Source organism: Chrysochloris asiatica, unplaced genomic scaffold, assembly GCF_000296735.1.
Source record: "Chrysochloris asiatica unplaced genomic scaffold, ChrAsi1.0 scaffold00127, whole genome shotgun sequence".
Lineage (NCBI taxonomy): Eukaryota > Metazoa > Chordata > Mammalia > Afrosoricida > Chrysochloridae > Chrysochloris > Chrysochloris asiatica.
In genome coordinates, this window is record NW_006408645.1 from 1,964,035 (window position 1) to 1,987,013 (window position 22,979).

The 22,979-nt window shown below is 39.3% G+C and overlaps 1 protein-coding gene across 1 annotated transcript in view; it reads left to right on the plus strand.

Moving 5' to 3' along the window:
• SCN11A (sodium channel, voltage-gated, type XI, alpha subunit) overlaps positions 1-22,979 on the plus strand; it is a 173,165-nt gene that overhangs the window by 59,753 nt on the left and 90,433 nt on the right. Inside the window, exons 12-16 of the mRNA XM_006869132.1 lie at positions 3,633-3,762; positions 4,784-5,022; positions 12,974-13,138; positions 15,683-16,045; positions 19,254-19,688. Of these exons, the coding sequence (XP_006869194.1) occupies positions 3,633-3,762; positions 4,784-5,022; positions 12,974-13,138; positions 15,683-16,045; positions 19,254-19,688 (1,332 nt within the window). The remainder of the gene's footprint in view (positions 1-3,632; positions 3,763-4,783; positions 5,023-12,973; positions 13,139-15,682; positions 16,046-19,253; positions 19,689-22,979) is intronic.

Genomic DNA, 22,979 nt, shown 5'->3' on the forward strand with positions numbered 1-22,979 from the left:
TCATTAATACATACTTTGATGTTTCTGCATAACTATTCAGTCATACATTAAAATAATTGTGGTGAAATACATTTAACAAAACATTTGCCATTTCAACCATTTTTATTGATGTGTATAATTCAGGGAAATTAATTGTATTCTCCATGTGTGCAACCTTTACCATTCTCTATTTCCAAAGTCTCATCAACTGGGTTTACTTTAAGCAACACTTCCCCAATCGCTCTCCTTTGTTTAATTATCCATTCAATCCATCTACTTACTAACATCTCGTTAAGGGTGTTTACTGTGTTTACTAAGGAATCCTTGGGTGACCTAATTGATTGTGGACTTGGCTGCTGAGAGACTAGTAGTCGGAATCTACCCAGAGGCACTTCAGAAGAAAGTCCTGGCAATCTCTTTCTAAAAGATCCTAGTCATAGAAACTCCTACCCCACATTTCTGCTCTGACACATGTGGGATAAACATTAGTTAGAATCAACACCACAGCAACTAGTATAGACTGTTTACTATCTGCTTGGCACTGGGGAAGCTGGAGTATGTGGAGATGTATACATAGACTGAGTTCCAACTTCACAGAATATACGAGTAATGAAGAAGTCACACTAATATATACTAGCTGCTCCTTGGACACCCTATACAGGGTCACTATGAGTTTGAACCAACTTGATGGCACTTAACAACAGCAATAACAATACCATTACTATTCAGAGTGATGACAGACTGTGGGAGAACAGAGCAGAGGTAATGTCTTAGTTTATGTGTGTTCCTTCAGAAGTGAACCCTGAAATGTGTGAGCTCATTGGGGTAGTGATCCTAGGAGGTGATATGTGGAAGGGAAGGTGACCAATTAAAGTACAGTATCAACCCAGTTACCATTGAAGGTAGTTGGAGTTTAATTCTTATGGAGTGAGGGCACTAGAGAATTTATATATGCACTTTGATCCATTATTGGTTCAAGACTTGTGTCTAGTCAGAGACATTAATTGTACTGGCTTGCTATGCACTACGATATGGGACATAGGCCACCAGAGAAAGCCTTAGATAAGGCCAATGAAATATAAACAGGGCATCTAATGGCATCTGCTGCAGAAAAGTGTTCTTAAACAAGAGAATGGTATGGCCAGACTTGCATATTTGAAAGGTCATCCTGAATGTACTGAAGAGAAGGTACTGGAGGAGGGCAAGGATGGAAGCAATCAACTAAGAGATTGTAACAGTAGCCCAGGAGTCCTGGTGTGGCGCTGTGGGCTAATGCGTCCAACTGCAAAGTCATGTGAACTGCAAGATCGGTGGTTCAAGCTCACAAGCTACTCCTCGGAAACCCTATACAGGGTCGTTGTGGGTCAGAGTCAACTCGATGGCAGTTAACAACAGCAACAACAGTAGCCCTGGGTCCTGGTGGGGTACTGCAGGATAATACGCTGAACTGCAAGGTCAGATTGAACCACAAGGTCAGCGGTTCAAGCTCACCAGCTGCTCCTTGGAAACCTTATACAGGATCACTGTTAGTCGGAACCAACTCAGTGGCACTCTACAACAACAGCAGAAGTAACATAAGTAAAAAGCTGTAGTGACTTAAACTGAGGCCACGGCAGAGAGGATGAAGATCAATCACTAGATTCCAGTCAAATCATTGCATGTAGAGGATGAGGATAATGTAGGTTTATGGGTTGGAGTCCCTGGATGACAAAAATGGTTGTTTTTGACTGCTGTTAAAAATGTTGATATTTCAAGCGCAATTAGAGGCAGCTCAGACGATCTTCTTCTTTCAAGGTCACAGCCTTGAAAACCCTATGTAACAGTCATGGGTTCACATGAGTTGGAAGAGACTCAACAACAATAACAATGGTTTGTGTAGCTGAGTTGTTGGAGGGTAACTCACAGGAAAAGAGCACATTTTGTGGGTGGCAAAGCTCACTTTGGGACATGCCACTTGTGATGTGCTTATGGGAATATAAGCAGAGATACTGAGTAGGCAGCTGGATATGTAGGGTAGAGGGAGAAGTAGGAAGAAAATAAAACGAGTTGATATGGTGTTGAGTCTGACTCATGGCAGCAGTTCAGAGATACGGTTTTCAGTGGCTGGTATTTTGAAAGCCGATTATGAGGCCTTTTTTCTGAATTACTAGGTACCTTTAAGTAGACTGGAATCACCAACCTTTTGGATAGCAGCTGAGTGTATTAAGAGTGTGTCAACCATTTGAACCATCCCATCATTATGGTAGGAGGTGTATGACATACTTTAATTGTGAAGAGAGAAGTCAGAAAAGAGGGAAATATTGATGTAACAGGCCAGGAAATGGTGACTGGATCTGCTTTCTGTGATAAAAGGGAGAGATGGTGTGGGCAGAAGGCAGGTATGCATACCTGAGAATTTACTGGGGAGAGGGCCTCTGGGAGTATTCCCAAAGATCCCCGAAGGTTCTGAGACTTCATTACCATTAGATCACAGCATACTGATGAGATGGGACATAGAAAGATCTTCTAAGTGTCTCTTTGTTTCACAGAACAATAGGCAAAGACTTAGAAAGCCAATGTAAAATGTCTTTCTCCTTGCACTAGAACAGGGGATAGCTGTAGGAAGCCTTTAGGCTGCTTTTAGATTAGTTTAAGAGATAGTTCCCACTGAGATTCTGGCTGGTCAGAACTTTTTGGAAAAGATGCCATTATGGACACCTGAGTTTTCTGGGTAGTTGAAGGTTTATGTCCTTTAATCTCCATCGTGGTAGTTCGTGGTTATGTGCCGTGGAGTCGGTTCCGACTCATAGTGACCCTGTACAGGGTTTCCGAGGCCGTAAATCTTTACGGGAGCAGAAAGCCTCATCTTTCTCCCACATAACAGCTGGTAGTTTTGACCTTGTGCTTCACAGTCCAATTGGTAACCACTACATTACCAGAGCTCCTTAGAATTAGAGGTAACATAAGAATCATTAGGTTCTTGGGCAGAGCCTAAGGACATGTTTGAGGTTTCTTATATAGATCTTGTGGTATTTATTTTGCGTGTTCTTTTTAGTTACTAGTTACTGACTGTTTTAAAATCTATTCTTTCTAGTTTTATCCCTCACTTTTAGCCTTCACAAACATTGTTTGCAAACTAAGCTTTTTACTGCATCATACCCTGAGCCATTGCTCATTAGCTTTTATAAAAATTTTGTTTGCTCTTTGTTGACAATGAGTAATGGATGGAGGGAGTAGAATTTCAATGGGTCGAGGAAAAAATGGTTTTACCTGTTGTGGTCGAGTTGATTCCAACTCATGGTGATCCCATGTGTTACTGAGTAGAACTGCTCCTTGGGGTTTTCTTGCTTATCTTAACGGAAATAGATTGCCAGATGTCCAGGGCTTTCTTCTGTGGTGGCTCTGGGTGGGTTCAAACTGCCAACCTTTCTGTTAGTAGTAAAGCACAAATTGGGTCACCCAGGACTCTAGAAATGTGCATAAATATGAATTATGACTAGTTAAAGCATAGTTCTCTAATCTATTGAATATGAAATAAGAAAACTGAGCACGTGGCATTTTGTGGAGATGAAGTGAGTTGACATGTATAACATACTGAGCATCTTTACATGGTATTGAAGCTTTGAGGAAAGGCAACCCTTGCCCTCAGACAGTCCACGTTTCTTGTCTTACAGCCACACCTCCTGGAGCAAACCAAACGGCTCTCCCAGAATCTATCAGTGGACCACTTTGATGAACACAAAGACCCCTTACAAAGGCAGAGGGCTCTGAGTGCTGTAAGCATCCTTACCATCACTATGCAGGGTAAGCGAAATTTCAGTGTCATTACATTCTCTTCCTGTCCCCTCACAGCCCCTCTGCAAAGGGGGCTTTTTTGGAACCAACCCACTGAACCTACCTGCAAAGAGTGGCTTCCTGCGCCTCCTGAAAGCATTTAAACAAAGAGACTTGGAAGACGTGGCCCTTCCCTGTGGGAGAACTCTGGGTCAGCACTTGGGAAGTGTGAGCTAGTAGACATCAGATGAGTAGGACCAGGTTCTTATGATGGTCAGACTGTCATTGGAGGTTTCAGTGACAGTGATAGTCCAAGAAGAGACAGCATAGAAGTTTCCAGAAGGTAGCAGTTGTCATCAAAGTTGGAATCAGGAATCTGATAAGAATATGTGTAGAAAGACTAGAATCATATGAATCAGCTGTTTAATGGCAGGTAACAAGGACCCAACTAAGGCTTTGGTCTTGAGGGGCAGAGCTCAGGTTCATTCAAGAGTGGGGTCAAATGGGTTTCTTAGCATTCTTGAGACTAGTTGCATAATATAATGGGCTGTATGAGTCCCTGAAAAGGTGCCAGGGATGCAGCTGCTTTACAGCCTGAACTCAGTCAGCTGAGAGAGTGCCTGGCTTTGTTTCAGTGCTTATAGTTGTCCTTGCCCAAATATCTCTTCTTCCTCTGAGTCCAGTAAGAAGCCATCACTCTGGTCTGTCTTGACTGAACATTACTTGGGGGTGTGTCTATCCCTCTTAAGGGCTCATCACTTGTCAAATGTTGACTTCCCAATCTATATTTTTAACAGTGCAACCCAGCTCCTACATGGTCAGTAAAAATATGATTTATCTGACTATATCACATGATAGTTGTATGTGGGAAACTGTCTCTGATGCACGGTGATGGGTGGAAAATCATTCTGGAAGCACAAGTCAGTGCTCTCCTTGACTATGTTGTGTAATAAGAGAGACTGAGGTAGAGGGAGAAAAGAATGCTCTCGGCTAAATAGCAGCCAGACTGGCTCAGCGATAACTCTCAAACACTTTCATTCTCCTTCTCTAGAGCAAGAAAAATCACAGGAACCTTGCCTCCCATGTGGGGAAAACCTGGCATCCAAGTACTTCATATGGGACTGTTGCCCTCAATGGGTATGCTTTAAGAAGGCGCTGAGAACTGTGATGACTGACCCCTTTACTGAGCTAGCAATCACTATCTGCATCATAGTCAACACTGTCTTCTTGGCCATGGACCATCACGGAAAGAATGAAAGCTTTGAGAAGATGTTGTTTACAGGGAATCAGGTAACCTTAGAGTTTTGAAAAATATGAAGTGTATTTCAAGATATGAATTTTGAGTCTTTCAAAATTTAAACACTGGAAAGTGGCCTAACCTAACCTAGGTCTTTGGCCCTCTTAAATGGAGTAGAAAGGGATGATGACTTGTTATGACTTTATTTTTACCCAGTTCATTTTTATTATTTAGTAATTTTCCAGGATGACCCACCATCTAGACACTGTGTGTGTCCTTTAATAGGTTAAAGAGCCTTTTTAGTCATCAAATGGATATGAGGTAAGCAGGCAAAAGGTCAGTTATTTGGGATAATTCTGAAAATATTAACCATATTCAAAGGCCCACAGTAATGAGTACCATGGTGCCCTATGGAATGTGGTTGTCCCTGATGTTTTGTTAGTTGCCCTCATTGCTAGGTGTTATTCTCCCTGAAAGGCAAGTCATGACTGGGCAGCTGCAAGTGATGCATTTTTTTCCATGGCAGGGAGTAGGGAGAAGGGATGTAGAGTACTGTTTACTTTAATTCATGGTTCCTATGAAAGGCATTTTTCTCAAGGGAAAATCAGTTCCCCAAGTACCAGAAACAACAAAGAATTGTCCATTGGCTGTTCTACAGCTAGTGGGTTAATGGACTAAAAATCCTACTATAATATCTAGCCTTTTCTTCTTGAAAATTTTATTTCATTTCCCCCATTTTAAAAGCAGTATGTTTAAATTTTTTTTTTTTAAAGAAAAATACAAAGAAAGGAAATACAAAGAAGAAACTAATTACTAATTTCTTGTGGTCCTACCAGCTAAGATGAATAGATATAATTTTCAGCATTGCAGGGTGTCTTCAGGATATATAGACACACACATTTGTATACATATATAAAGGAGCCCTAGTAACATTGTAGGTTAAGTGTTGGACTGCTAACCAAAAAGTCAAGAGTTCAAAACCACCAACTGCTCCGTGAGAGAAATATGAGGCTTTCTGTTGCCATAAAGATTTATAGCCTCAGAAACCCAATGTAGGATCCCTATGAATCAGAATTGACTCAGTGGCAATGAGTATATATATAGTGTTGTTGTTAGGTGTCATCATGTCAGCTCCAACTCACAGTGACCTTCTATACAACAGTACAAAACACTGCCTGGTGTTACCCAGTCCTCTCAATTGTTGTTATATTTGAATCCATTGTTGCAGCCAGTGTCAATCTATCTCATTTTGGGTCTTCCTCTTTTTTGATGACCCCATACTTTACCAAACACGATGTCCTTTTTCCAAGGACAGGTCCTTCCTGACAACATGTCAAAAGTAAATAAGATGAAAACTCACCATCCTCGCTTCCAAGGAGCACCCTGACTATACCTCTTCCACAACAGATTTGTTTGTTCTTAAGACAATCATGGTGCTTTCAATATTCTTCTCCAAGATCATAATCCAAAGGCATCAGTTTGTCTCAGGTTTTCCTTCTTCATTGTCAAGTTTTCACATGCACACGAAGCAATTGAAAATACCATAGCTGGGGTCAGATGCACGGTAGTCTTCAAAGTGATAACTTTGATATTTAATACTTTAAAGTGGCTTATTGTAGCAGAGTTGTCTAGTGCAATAAATCGTTTGATTTCTTGACTACTGCTTCCATGGACACTGATTGTGGAACAAAGTAAAATGAATTCCTTGACATCAATCTTTCCTCCATTTATCGTGATGTTTATTGGCCCCATTGTGAGGATTTTTGTTTTCTTTACATTGATTGTAATACAGACTGTATGTTCTATTCTTTGATCTTCAAAAGTAAGTGCTTCAAGTCCTCTTCACACTCAACAAGAAAGGTTGTGTCATCTGCCTATCACAGATTGTTAATGAGCCTTTCTCCAATCCTGATGCTGCATTCTTCTACATATAGTTCAGCTTCTCAGATTATTTTCTCAGTCTACAGATTAAGTAACTATGGTGAAAGGATACAACCTTGATGCACACCTTTTCCTAATTTTATACCACTTGTTCTGTTCAAATGACTGTCTCTTGGTCTATGTACAAGTTCCTCATGAGCTCAATGAAGTGTTTTGGAGTACCCATTCTTCACAATGTTATCCATAGTTTATTATGACTCACACAGTTGAATGACTTTGTATAGTCAATAAAACACAAGTATTCATCTTTCTGATATTTTCTGCTTTCAGCTAAGAACCATCTGACTTCAGCAATGATTTCCCTTGTTCCATGTCCTCTTCTGAACCTTCTTGAACCTCTGGCACTCCTTGTTGAAACTGGTATCTTCATCAAAATTTTACTTGCATGTGATATTGTTCAATAATTTTCACATTTTGTTGAGTCACCTTTCTTCGTAATGTACACAAATATGGATCTTTTCCAGTTGACAGTTCAGGTAGCTATCTTCCACATTTCTTAGCATAGATGCATCTTCAGATGCATGTGCTTGTTGAAACATTCCAGTTGGTATTCCATCGGTTCCTGGAGCCTGTTTTTCAACAATGCCTTCAGTTTGGATTTCTTCCTTCAGTACCATCAATTTTTGGTGATATGCTACCTCTTGAAATGGCTGAACATTGACCAGTTGTTTTTGGTACAGTAACACTATGTATTCCTTCCATCTTCTTTTGATGCATCCTGTATCATTCAATATTTTGCCCATTGTTGTTGTTGTTAAGTACCGTGGAGTCGGTTCCGACTCATAGTGACCCTGCACAGGGTTTCCGAGGCTGTAAATCTTTACGGGAGCAGAACGCCTCATCTTTCTCCCACGGAGTGGCTGGTAGTTTCAAACTGCTGGCCTTAAGGTTCGCAGCCCGATTTGTAACTACTATGCTACCAGAGCTCCTAGAATTCCTCATTATAGCAACTTGAGGCATGAATTTTTCTTCAGCTCTTTCAGTTTGAGAAATTCTAAGTGAGTTCTTCCCTTTTGGTTTTCTAACTTCAGATCTTTGCATATTTCATTATAATACTTTGCTTTGTCTTCTCCTCGAGCTACTCATTGAAATAAACTGTTCAGCTTTTTTACTTTATCATTTCTTCCATTTGCTTTCGCTATCTACATTCAAGAGCAGGTTTCAGAGTCTCTTCGATATCCATTTGCATCTTCTAAAAAAAATTTCATCTCTTTTTAATGAACTTTTGCTTCCTTCATGTATGACATTCTTGATGTCACCCCACAACTCTTTTGGTGACTTATGTCATTAGTGTTCAATGAGTCCAATCTGTTTTTGAGATGGTCTGTAAATTTAGGTTGGATATATAACATTGTATTTTGACTGTGGACTTGTTTTAATTTTCTTCAGCTTCAACCTGAACTTGCATATGAGCCATTGATGGTCTGCTCCACAGTCAGTCTCTGGCCTTGTTTTGGCTGATGATATTAAGCTTCTCCATTATCCTTTTTCACATATGTAATTAAAGTGATTCCAATGTATTCCAACTGGTAAGATCCATGTGTGGAGTCACTGTTTATGTTGTTGAGAAAAGGTGTTTACAATGAATAAGTCATTGATCTTACAAACTTCCATTATGTACTATTCAGCTATGTTTCAGTTACCAAGACTGTATTTTCCAAATGCTATCCAACTTTTGCATTTCAATCATCAGTAATAATCAATGCATCTTGATTGCATGGCTGTTCAATTTAAGACTAAAGACGTTGGTAGAATTCTTAAATTTCTTCATCGTTGGTTTTAGTGGTTGGTGTGTAGATTTGAATAATAGTCATATTAACTGGCCTTCCTCACAGATTTGTGAATATTATCCTATCATAGACAACATTGTACCTCAGAATAGATCTTGAAATTTTTTTTTTTTTTTTAATGATGGATGGCATAGTAAATCTTATGGCTGACCAATTCAATATGGCCAGTATCAGTCCATTTCAGCTCATTAATGCCTAGGATATTTATCTTTATGTGCTGCATTTCATTTTTGTTGATTTCCGGTTTTCCTAAATTCATACTTTGTATATTCCATTAATAGATATTTGTAACTGTTTCTTTACATTTTGAGTTGTCTCATCAGTAAATGAAGGTCTAGAAAGCTTTACTCCATCATATCATTAAGGCAGACCCTGCTTTGAGGGAGCAGCTCTTCTCCATTAGTATTTTGAGTACCCCTCAACCTGAGGGGCTCATCTCTGGCAATGTTCTGATGATATTCAAAAGGTTTTCACTAGCTAATCCTGAAGAAGTGGACCACAACATCTTACTTCCTGTTTGTTGTTGTTAGATGCAGTTGAGTAAATTGTGACCCATAGCAACCCTATGCACAAAAAGGTGAAATACTGTCCAGTCCTACACCATCCTCACAATTGTTGTTACACTTGAGCCCACTGCTACTGCCACTGTGCCAATCCATCTCATTGGTGTCTTCTTCTTATTCACTGACCCTTACCAACCATGATGTCCTCTTACCAACCACGATGTCCTTCTTCAGGGACTGATCCTTCCTGATAATATGTCCTCAGTATGAGGGATGAAGTCTCTCCATCCTGGCTTTTAAGAAGCACTCTGGCTGTACTTCTTTCAACACAGATTTGTTTGTTCTTCTGGCAGTCCATAGTACTTTTAATATTCTCCTCCAATACCATAACTCAAAGGCATCAATTCTCTTATAGTTTTCCATAGTCATTGTCCAACTTTCACATGCCTATGAGGCTATTGGGAATACCATGGCTTGGGGCAGATTCATCTTAGTACTAAAACTGATGTCTTTACTCTGGAACATTTCAAAGGGGTTTTGTGCAGCATATCTGCCCAATAAAATATATCTTTTGATTTCTTGACTGCTGATGTCATGAGTGTTGACAGTGGACTCAAGTAAAATGAAGTCTTTGATAACTTCCATCTTTTCTCCATTTATCATGATGTTATTTATTAGTCCTGTGGTGAGGATTTTTGCTTTCTTTACATTGAAGTGCAATCCATATTTAAGGCTGTGGTCTTTGATCTTCATCATTAAGTACTTCAAGTCTTCTTTGCTTTCAGCAAGCAAAGTTGTTAATGATGCCATATTCTTCTTCATATAACCCATTTTCTTGGATTATTTACTCAGCATACAAATTGAATAAGTATGGTGAAAGAATACAACCCTGATATACAACTTTCCTAATTTTAAACATTCAATGTTCCCTTGTTCTATTCCAATGACTTCCTCTTGGTCTATGTACAGATTCTTCATGAGCACAATGAAGTGTTCTGAAATACTCATTTTCCACAATGTTGTCTGTAGCTTGTTGTAGTCTCATTCATCACTGCCATCAAGTTGATTCCAAGTCATACAGAGTTTCTGAGACTGTAAATCTCTACAGGAGCTGATAGTATTCTCTTTCTCCTTTGGAGTGTTTGATGGATTTGAATTGCCCAACACTTAGCCCGCAGTATTAACCAAAGCTCCTTTTAGTCGTATAGTTGTTGTTAAGTATTGTCAAGTCAGTTCCAAGGAAGGCATCTAAACCTCCTTTGTCTGATTGGTCGGCCAGGATTAGATTAGTTTGTGGATTACTGTGGAACTGGACTAGGAAATTTAATCTCTAAACTTGAGGACTGCTGTTACCAGGGGAATACATTGAGTTCTTATGAAACTGCAAACAGTAGTTGAATTGGATTGGCCAAACCAATGGTATCAAAGCATCTAGAGAATCAGTATCTGATAGACCTGAAAGGGGCCAGAAGAGTTCAGCAGCATTACCTAGAACAAGCACCACTGACTGGCTGTGGCATTGGGCAGGTGTCAGTAGCAACATTTAAAAGGAGATAAGCTTTAGAGTCCTAGTGTAGTGCCATAGGATATGCACTGGACTGCTAACCGCAAGGCTGTTGGTTCAAACTCACTAGCCACTCCTCAGAAACCCTATTCAGGGTCTTTATGAGTTGGAACCAACTTAACAACAACAATAAGCTTTGAACTGTCTTTACCACCTCTGATTTATTTTTAATTTGCATACCTTGTATCTATCTTTGCTTATTCTTTTATTTTTAACTTACATCACTTTATCTTAGGCACATTTCTCCTAAATAGTAAGCCACTTAACTATTTAATAAAAATTAATCTGTTACTTTTATGAGGGGGATTTAATCATGAATGACTTTTATTTAGACTGTGGTGGTTAGTGTTAGGTCTGACAATATTTTTGAGACTAGAACCCTTTTTATGGAGTCCTGGTGTGGCACGGTCAGGATAAAGCACTGGACCTCAAGGTCAGCTTGAACCACAAAGTCGGCAGTTCAAACTCACCAGCTGCTTCTTGGAAACCCTATACAGGGTCACTATGAGTTGGAACTGACTCAATGCCACTTAACAACAACAACAACAAAGTTTTTATATTAACTTTTTAATTTTTTTTGGAGTTATGAAGCCTGAAATTGGAGTGAATTATAAGAATTACATTCCAATTCACTAATCCTCTCTTCAAACATAGCCAGTCTAGGATTTATCCCACATGTTGAGTTGCTTAAAAACATTTTCTGTCCCTGGCAGGATTTTTAAATTCTTGACTCTGAGATACCCCTCCCCCCACTACATCCCACCTTTTTTTTTTTTTTTTAAATGTACTTTTATTGTGAATTGAGTAAAGGTTAACGGACAAGATCGTAGACCTTACTTTCAACCAATCATACATTTTGTTTCATCTCAATGATTACGCTTCCCTCCCTGTAACAACAGTTACCCTGCTTCTTCCCTTTTACATCTTACTTTTCACAAATGAACAAAGCAAAAATATTTTATGTACACATACAAAACAAAAGACATATATTCATTTAAATGTTGAAAGGGCATATTTGCAACCCATCCTCCTGCCTGTAGGAACACAGTCTTTCTCAGACCATGGGCCTAGGGTCCTCAGCTGCCCTAGCCTCACTGTGCCATCACCTCTGCCACTGTCTCTGCTGCTACTGCTTGTCTGCTGAGACCCTTTTCTATTTTAATTTATTTTCAGAACAAGCTGTTGAGGTGTAATGAATAATGACACCTGTTTTGGAATGCATGTTGTTGTTGTGAAGTGCTGTCAAATTGGTTCTGACTCATAGCACCAATGCATGGGGTTTCTGAGGAGCTGCTGGTGGGTTTTCAACTGATGACCTTGTGGTTCAAACTGACCTTATGGTACAGTGCTTATTCTACAGCACCACACCAGAACTCCTGTTATTACAGTCAGGTAAACTCCTGGGTTCCGGTTTATGGAAAATAGCAACCTTTAATTTTTTTAAGGTTTTTATTGTGGATCGAGTGAAAGTTTACAGGGCACATCATCAGTTTCACATTCAACCATTCATATACCTTGTTTCATTACATTGATTATAATCCCCTCCATATACCATCAGTTAAAAGTATTTCTCTCTATCCACTTTAGTTTTTTTTTTTTTTTTTTTTGAGGAAAAACTTTGCCTTCTTGGAATTTACAGTCTCGGCTTTTAGGGAAGGTTTTTACATTTATCTGTGGATATCCAGGGCTCATGTATGGAATTACTAACAAGCATACTGAATAATCAGATGAGGGACAGTTTGCTATGTCTGCTAGGTAGCTATAGTCTGATCCTCCAAGCCTATGGTTTGGACGGTCTGCAACGTTTGGGCCCAACCTTTAATCATTTTTAAAGAATTCAGAGATGGAATTTCTAGGCACTTCTCCCATCCTGCCATCTCTTAAGAAGCAAGTTGTGCCCTGTTTTCAACAGGATGGGAAAGTATGTTCCTTTTCCATCCTGATGTCTGAGATTTTGGTACCATTGACGTGAACACCATGGGAGTAAGGAGAGAAGAGAGGAGAAAAGGTTGTTGAATGTCATGCTACAACACTCACATTTTTGTTTCATGGACTTTTGAGATAATAATCTTTAGAATATATTGTATCAACCTTAAGAATAAATTTGATTTTTTGGAAACATTTGTAATTCCCTCAGACCATTCTTAAAAGTGTGTCTCCAAAGGGAGGTAGCTTCCTTTTCTCATTCTTCTTTGTCCATTCGTAGGTTTTCAGCGCCATTTTTATAGCAGAAATGTGTCTAAAAATCATTGCACTTGATCCCTACCATTATTTTCAACGAGGCTGGAACATTTTTGACTGCATTGTTGCGCTTCTGAGTTTTGTAGATGTGTTAAACCCACGTTGGTCATTCCTCCGTTCCTTCAGAGTGGTAAGGTTCTTTCTTATTTTAATGCATAATTTAATTGCTTAAATTGAAGTGTCTTGAGTGAGTTGAATGACTGTTTTGGACTAAGCTTTGACTCATCCCCAGAAGTCCCCAGACTCTTAACTGCATCCCTATTCCCATCCAGGTCTTTAATAACCTTGGGACGTTCCAGGGAATCTTTCTTAGTGGAATGCCCTTTAGGCAACTGGAGCCAAAATTGTGTACCTGTGTAGACTCTGGTCCTTGCTTTGTGCATGACCCCACCAATACTCTATCCCTACATGAAGCTGTGAGCCAGGTGACCTCACCTCTAACCTCACTAGGGTTGGTGAAGACCAAGTGAAGCCAGCAGGTGCTGTCAAACAGCAGGGTCTCTCCTCACTGCTGCGGGTCCCCATTCTTTCCATTCCACTAGTTTGGAGGCATTCTGCTGGCCTTTGCAGAGTCCCTGACATGGGGAAGGTACAAAGATGAGGGAAGCACTGTTTTAAGGAATTTTCAGTCCAGAAGTGGTTCAAGACAGGGTCAGAAAATGACCATGATGTCAAATAGGGTATCACAGACCCGCCCACCAAGAAGTATGGAGAGAAAGTGATAGAGGTTTCACACCTAAAAGGGGGACTAGGAAAAGGCCAAGATAATCTTTGTCTTCGTGAAAAGATACTTACTGCTTTTTTTTTTTTTTTTTGGCACGGGTATGATTTCTAAACATAGGACATTCAATACTGTTACCCAAATGTACATTTTATACCCATTGATGGTGGGAGATGATCCTGCTCAAGGTCAGGTGGTAGTAAACTACTACTATTTTTTAGGGTGGGGCAAATGGTTAAGCAGTAGACTACTAGTCAAAGAGTTGGCAGCTTAAACCTAGCCAGAGACACCTTTGAAGAAAGGCCTGGTGATCTACTGAAAAACTCAGGCGTTGAAAATGCTGGTGAGCATAGACCTACTCTGCAGTACATGAGGTCCCAACGAATAGAAACCAACTTGATGGCAAATTTGTGTGTGTGTTTATTAAATTAAGGTTCTATTGACATTTGCATGAGCATAATTCCATTGCTTTACCTTATTGAGACTTAGCACAGCCATGCTCTAAGGTATCATGTGTACTTTGTGACATTGTACATATGAAAGACTAGAACCTCAGTTTTCCCTAGCCCACCCTCACATTGCTCTGAGTAGACAATGGTGGGTCTTCTCTTTAGATGTAAGTCTTATTGATCTGCAACATTCTTGCCACCAAATAGTTGACACTTAACAGGATTGTGCTTTGGAAAGAAACTATCCATTTACATTGAAAGTTAATATAAGCAATGACCTAGGGAACTGGTTACTGTTTTCTTTTAGGATATTGATCCTATTGGATCTCTAAAGTTCCATGGAGAAAGTTTCTATTTGGAAAATATGTACTTACACTGGGTTGCTGGGTGCCTTTTTCTCTTAGTGCAAAACATCGTATTACTTTCATCATCGTTATGAAGTTTAGATTCCAATGTGTGATCTGAATTATATCATGTAGGAGTGGGTAAACTTTTTCTGTCAAGGGCCAGATAAGTAGTTTCAGTTTTATAGGTCATACAGTCCTTGTTCCAGCTACTCAGCTCTGTCATTGCTGTGCACAAGCAACCATACCAATGAAAAGCAGACCCTTTATCACTGAGGAGACTCCAAGTCATGATGACGCCAGATGTTGCGAGCAGAACTGCTCCATAGGGTTTTCTTGGCTCTAATCTTTACAAAGCAAATCATTGTACCTTTTTCCTATGGTGCATTGCGTGGGTTGGAACTGCCAACCTTCTAATTAGTGGTCAAGCTAACTAAACTGTTTGTACAACTCAGGGACCTAAAAGCAGTCATGGTGGTAGTGGTGTGCCATAGAGTCTGTTCTGGCTCATGGCGGCCCTGTTTAGGGTTTCCAAGGCTGTTAATCTTCATGGGAACAGAAAGCTTCATCTTTCTCCCATGGAGATTTGAACTACTGATCTCATGGTTAGCAGCCCAACTTGTAACCCACTATGCTACCAGGAGGACTCTTTAAAAGCAGCCAGAGGGATTTGTAAATTAATGGGTTTTCTGTTCCAGAAAACTTTATTATGGACACTAAAATTTCCGTGTGTCATAAAATATCATTTTTCTTTTCATTCTTTTTCAACTGTTAAGAAATATAAAAAGCATTCTTAGTTTTAGGAGCACACAAAAGAGGCAGCAGGCAACCAGTTTTGGCCCATGGGCTATAGTTTGGTGACTCCAAGTATATTGTATAGGATTCAGTAGCGTTCTTTTTTACATATGATGCATACATGATTCCAAAATGTTATCACTTTGAAAAGTTAGAACAAAATATTTCCATTTTTAAAACCAAGAGTCAATATAGGTGAGTATTTGATTGAGACAAGGAGTTGGTAACTGTGTTCAGGATGCATCTAACCTTGAAAATATTTTTGAAAGTCATTAATGCTTGGTTTGGGAACATTGTCATGAGGGAGATGAAATTTGTCTTTAACTGGATTTTCTTCCATTTTTGTATCTTATTTGTTTTCACAGGTGAGGGTCTTCAAGTTAGCCAAATCCTGGCCAACTTTAAACACTCTGATAAAGATCATTCGGCACTCCTTTGGAGCCCTTGGGAATCTGACTGTAGTGCTGGGTATCGTTGTCTTTATTTTCTCAGTAGTTGGCATGCAGCTTTTTGGCTCCAAATTCAAAGCACAAAGGCTTAACTGTAATGAATCAACATCTTCATGTTTACGGCGCTGGCACATGGAGGATTTCTACCACTCCTTCCTGGTGGTGTTCCGCATCCTCTGCGGGGAATGGATTGAGAGCATGTGGGAATGTATGCAAGCAACTAATGGTTACCTGTGTATTATTGTCTTTTTATCGATCATGGTGATAGGAAAACTTGTGGTGAGTTTATTAGATTTTTTTTTTTCATAAAAAAAAATGCACACACACACATATATATGGGGTAAACACACACATTGGCTTCTTTTGTAGCATGTCAAGAGTGAGCATTGTCATTATAGATATAATGCCCAAGTAAATATTAAAAATCACCACTTGAATTTGCTTTGAGAAAGTTAGACAACCTTGAGACAAAATCGCCCTGACTTACGGTGGTCACTAGACCTGATGCCCTAATATAGATTCCACTCTTGATGATTATTCTGAGAGAATCATGTTCTCTTTGCCAGGGATCGGTTGAGGTAGGGGGTTGTGATTTAATTTGGCCAATAAAATACAAAGAGATGTCCACTGGGGGACCTTGGTTAAGGTGTCCTGTTCTTTAGAAAATAAATGTGAAATAAGTGTTACTTTTACGCCTCTGAGTCTTTCTCTGACTATGAGTCTTAGACAAGCCACAAACATTATGTAGCCATGAGAAGAACCAGCCTAAGACAAAGCCAGCATTGAAGAAAGTAGAGTGGAGAGATAGAACATGTCTTCATGTCATAATGGAGCCCCTGTTCAAATTTCTTTTATCACATGTTCTCTCATTCTTTAAGTTGGTGTAAGTCTGTTACTTGCAATGGGAAGCAAAGATATTTATTGAGAGGTTAAAAGATCCCTGGAGTCCTGATGTGGTGCTGCAGGATAATGCGCTGGACTACAAGTTTGGTTTGAACTGCAAGGTAGGTGGTTCAAACCCACCAGCTACTCTTCAGAAATCCTATACAGGGTTGCTCTGAGTCAGAACTGACTCATAGATTTGTTATAGATTGGATCATGTTCTTTCCCCCATCCCATCAAAAGCTATGTTGAAGTCCTAACTCCAGTACCTCTAAATGTGACGTTACGTGGGGATAGGGTCTTTGCAGATAAAATCGAGTTAAGATGAAGTCAGACTGGATTAGGATGGACCCTAAGTTCAATGATTGGTATCCTTATAATAATGAAGCAGATAGCCAGGTAGGCACACACGGGGAAGACGGTCATATGAAGATGGAGACAGAAGTTAGAATGATGTATCTATAAGCCAAAGATTATCAGGAAATACCAGAAGCTAAGTGCAGTGGTTACGAATAGGGCTGCGAACCTCAGGGACAGCAGTTCGAAACTACCAGCTGTCACGTGGGAGAAAGATGACGCTTTCTGCTCCTGTAAAGATTTACAGCCTCGGAAACCCTATGCAGGGTCACAACCAACTCCACAGCACACAACAACAACAACAAGAGACAAGGAACAGGTCTTCTCTCACAGCCTTCAGAAAGAACGTGGCCCTGTTGACACCTTAGATTCAGACTTCTAACTTCTAGAACTGTGAGAAAATAATTTTCTGTTGTTTGATGCTACTTATTTTGTGGTACTTTATTGTGGTAACCTTAGGAGACAAATACAATAATGGAGCCAGACAGTGACACAAAAGTTCAGAAGAACAGAACATCACCAAAGCAAGAGGGAAAGGAATATTGAAAAGGGATATTTAGAAAACATGGCACTTAAGAGGCCACTTGGAGGCAAGAGGACTTACACAAACAGAAGAGACTGGGAGGAGAGCTTAAGCAAAGATCCAGAGATGGAAGTTTTCCTGGTAAAGTTGAGGAAAAGTGTCTAAACCCCTTCACTTCCACAAGACTCTTCTCTCTGAAGTCTGTGTGTCAAACTAGAGTTGAGATCACAAGTTTGGTAGTTTATGGTGTCTCTTGCTCCCATACCAGACCATACAGGATCCTTAGTAATGTTTACTATCAATTTTGATAATAGAATATAGTATATGATAAATATATTTATAAATTGCTTAAATGTAATATTTTTTAGATTATATGAAGAGTAACAACAAAATTGTTTTGTACAATCTTTTTATATTGAATTATAACTTTAGTAACTGAGTGGAAGCCTTTAAAACTTGTCTCCTTATTTCCCTTTAGTTACAACTTCATTCTCAAAAGTTATTGCTATAGGTTCATGATTATTTCTTATCACAACACTGTAGCTATAACACCAGAAAATTTGTCAAAATCAGCAGCGATAAAAACACCAGCAGCGATGAAAGCAACAGTATGTGCAGAGAAAACCACGTGATTTGAAGTATCATTGTAATTGGATGATTATGACAGGGTTGACCAGAGTGCATTGTTGTGGTTGTTATGTGCTGTTGAGTCAATTCAGACTATAGCAACCTGGTATAGGATTTCTGAAGAGGCTGGTGGGTTTGAACTGCCAATCTTGTGGTTAGTGGTCTAGTATTTATTCTACAGCACCATACTAGGACTCCAGAGTTCATTAGAAGGTTCAGAAAGTAAATTAACATAGTATTGCATCCTTATAAGTATATTGGTACATGTGATCTGGGTTCACAAAAAATGATATTGTAGTTATAATTAACTACAAGGATTTAAAATTTTTAAAATATAATAAATTTCTGCTGAAGCACTGCACTAAAATGGTATCAACAGCCAAATTGGTGTCACCCCTCTGACAGTGTCACCTGATGTAGTAGTCTGCATGTCCTGCCCCCCACTAGTGATGCTACTGAAACAAGAGGATGTTTAGACAAGGTGGTGGTGTGAATTGGGTAGTTGCATAAGTAAACAAAAACCAAGTAGGAAGCTGTTGAGTTCATCTGAATTTAAAGTGATTCAATAGAGGAGTTGTAGATTTGGTCCCCACCTCTGCTCATCCTCAATACTCACTGAGGTGATCAGTGCATCAGGACTTGAAGGGTTCATACGAAGCATACCATCTCTCAAACTGGGCAAACAGGAGACTGACTACACAGTGATCTTAGAAACCAAATTCATATCCTTGTGGAAAATTCCAACAAACCTTCAAGCTCATGATCCGTGCTGATCCTTAAATGATTTTGTCATATGGCCACCTCCTTCTGATCCTCCCTGGCCAGGGTCTGTCTACACAAACATGTTGCTTACATGTAGATTAGTTGCATTTGGTGGTTTGTGCCCTTTTCCTTAAGTTTACTTTGACTTTATCTTGCTGTCTCTGTTTCTTCTTCAGTCTTCTATTTATTTTCTAGATGAAATTTAATGGGAGACAGAAGACATAGAGCTGTCATTTGGCTCTGTTTTGGGTCTTGAGAAAAGTTGTTCTAAAAGTCTGTTGTATCCTTTCTTTCACTAAAACGTCCATTCTCCTTGTCCTCTGTTTCTCCTTCCAGGTGCTTAACCTCTTTATTGCCTTGCTGCTCAATTCCTTCAGCAATGAGGAGAAAGATGGAAACTCAGAAGGCGGAGCCAAGAAAACCAAAGTCCAGCTGGCCCTGGATAGGGTCCACTGGGCTTTTTGTTATTTAATGCATAGTCTTCAGCATTTCTGTTGCAAGTGGTGTGGAAGGCAAAACTTAGCAAAGCAAAAAGAGGCTACCGAAGGTTCTGCTTTTCAGAGCAAGGATATCATTCCCCTGGTCACAGAGATAAAAAGGAATCCAGAGGTCCTGGAGGAGTTTCGTACACCGGCCTCTGGGACAAAAGTCACGGACGATGGGCAGGAGCGGACTCCGTTGGCCCCACTTGCAGAGGAAGAATATGATATTGAATTTCCTGATGAAGAGAATGTACAGTTTGAAGTCACACAACTTCAAACTGGAAACCAGGTAGGAAGGCTCACATATAGACTTAGTGGTTGTACAAAGCTTGAATTACTAGGGAGGCCATGTTCTGAGCACTCTGCAGGTCTACCTTGTTATTAAGTTCTGACTCAAAACCCTGTAGAATGTTTCCAAGGAGCTGCTGCTGGTGGATGCAGGGCTATGAATAATGTATAAAACATGGTTGTTGCCTCTGAAGTGCACACCACAGGGCTGTGTCTAGTTATGGTCCTGCACATGTTGACAGAGACACAAGGTGTCACAGAAGTTCAGAGAGGGGCAAGATCCAAGTGGGATGGCCTTGGTTGAGCCTTGAAAGAAATATAGGATTTAGATCACCTGAACCTTGAGGAAAGGGAGTATGGGAAGTGAAGGGAACACCTTCCAATCAATTCCAATTCAAAGGTATCCCTCTCTCTTTCTAAAAGTTTTATGATTTTAGTTCTTATACCTATTAATTTTTGTGTATTGTGTGAAGTAGGAGATGAAGTTCATTTGTTTTTTATTGTGTGTTAGAGTAGAGCTGTGTACTCTACCGTGTATGGAGGTAGGGATTTCAATGGTTGATTTTTTGGAAAAAGATCACCAGGCATTTCTTCTGTTGCACAGATGGATGTATTCAAACTACCAACCTTTTGGATAGTAGCTGAGTGCAAACTGTTTGTGCCACTCAGAAGTGAAGGGAATAGCATATAAAAAGAAACAGTGGTAAGTGGTTGGTGGTTATGTGCAGTGGAGTCTGTTACGATTCTTAGCGACCCCATGTAGGGTTTCTGAGGTTGTAAATCTTTACTGGAGCAGAAAGCCTCATCTTTATTCTGTAGAACCACTGGTAGTTTCAAACTTCTGACTTTGACATTAGCAGCCTGACTCATAACCTCTACACTGCCAGAGCTCCTTAAAAAGAGGCAGTAGTAGGCACAAACTCAGTCTCTTCAGGAACCTGGGTAGTGGGGCTCTTGGATGAGAGGCAATGGAAGATGAGGAAGTCCAGGGAATGTGGAGGTGATGGACATTGATTCTTGATGTAGCAGGAGGTATATGTATATGCTTAACAGATCAATACAGTGATTAGAATAATTTATTTACTGGCTAAAGATGGTGGTCTTGTTTTAGTGGGGCTTTTTATTAAGTTTTTGCTTTGATTTAATTTTTAAAGTACAGGAAGTATAAGAAACTTCCATAACCTGAATCTAATCATGAAGAAATGAGTCACATACATAGAAACACACATATGGAGCAACAGAAAATATTACCAATTGCCAATTTTCTTCATTGCTCTATAGGTGTGTGTTTATGTATTTGTCTCATAATTCTTCATGACTAAATTCAGGTTATGCATTTTTGGGCAGGAGCACCATGGAAGTGATATATTTACTTCCCAGTGCATCATATGAGGGGCATGTAATATCTATTTGTTCTACTACATTTGATGTTAACTTTGACCTCTCGGTTAAGAAGGTGTCCTCCAGGCTCTGTCATTGTAAAGTTACCATTTCCCCTTTTGTAATTAAGTAGTGTATTGTGGGGAGATACCATTTCTCAGCAAACTTTCACCTACTAGTATTTTGTTTTACCTTTTTACTATGAATTGAGTGAAGGTTTACAGAGCAGATTGTCAGTAAATAAATCATATATGTCATTTCATTTCAATAATTTAGAGTTCTCTTCATGTGCCATCAGTAAATAGTATTTACCTCTATTCACTTGAACTCTTGTATCTTGATTGCATGTTAGATCTGTTTCAGGCATGATGTCCTCCACAGACTGGTTCCTTTTGGTGACATGTCCAAAGTACATGAGATGAAGTCTCGCCATTCTTGTTTCTAAGGAGAATTCTTACTTCTTCCATTACAGATTTGTTCATTCTCCTGGCAGTCTATGGCATATACTTTGCCAATGCCATAATTCAGAGACATCACTTCTTCAGTCTTCCTTCTTTATATAGCCAGCTTTTGCATGCATATGTTGTTGTTGTCGTTAAGTACTGCCATCTTGGCTTCTAAGGAGCATTCTGGCTATACTTCTTCCAAGAGAGATTTGTTTGCTTTTCTGGAAATTCATGGTACTTTAAGTGTTCTTCATCAACACAATAATTCAAATGCATTGATTCTTGGAAAGTCTTCTTAATTAGTTGTCCTACTGTCACATGCATATGACATGAATGAAAATACCATGGCTTGAATCAGGCACATCTTAGTCCTTAAAGTGATATTTTTGTCCTTTAATACTTCAAAAGAAATCTTGTGTAGCAGTTTTGCTCAATGCAGTATGTTGTTTGATTTCTTGACAACTACTTCCATGAGTGTTGCTTGTGATCTAAGCAAAATTAAGTCTTTGACAACTTCAATCTATTCTCCATTTATCATGACATTTTTTTTACTGACTCGATTGTGAGGATTTTCAATTTCTTTACACTGAGGCACAATCTGTACTGAAACTTGTATTCTTTGATCTTCATCAGTAAGTATTTTAAGTCCTCTTCGCTTCCACTAAGCAAAGTTGTGTCCTCTCTATATATCACAGCTTGTTAATATGCCTTCCTGCAATCCAGATGCCATATTATTCTTCATATAATCCAATTCTCATATTTGCTTAGATATAGATTAAATAAGTATGTTTAAGGGATACAATAGTGATGCACACCTTTCCTGATTTTAAACCATTTAGTATCACGTTATTCTGTTCAAACCACTGCCTCTTGGTCTATATACAGATTGCTCATGAGCAAAATTAAGTGGAATTCCCATTCTTTGTAATGTTATCCATAGTTTGTTATGATCCGCACAGCTGAATGCTTTTTCATAGTTAGTAAAGCACAAGTAAAAAACTTTCTAGTATTCTCTGCTTTCAGCGAAGATGCATGTGATGTCAGCAATGATATCCTTCATTCTACATCCTTTTCTGAATCTGACTTGAATTTGGGGCAGTTCCCTGTCGATTATCTTCAGCAAAATTTTACTTGCATGTGATGTTAATGATATTGTTCAATGATTTATGCATTCCACTGGGTCACCCTTTCTTTGGAATGGGCACAAATATGGATCTCTTCTAAACAGTTGTCCAAGTCTTCCAAATTTCTTGGCATACACAAGGGAGTACCTCCAGCACTGCATCAGTTTGTTGAAATATTTCTATTTTTTTCCCATCCATTCCTGGAGGCTTGTTTTTCATCAAAGCCTTCAGTGGATTTCTTCTTGCAATACCATTTGTTCTTTCTTTTTTCTTTTTAAAGATTTTTATTGTGGATTGAGTGAAAGTTTACAGGGCACATCATCAGTTTTACATTCAACAAAT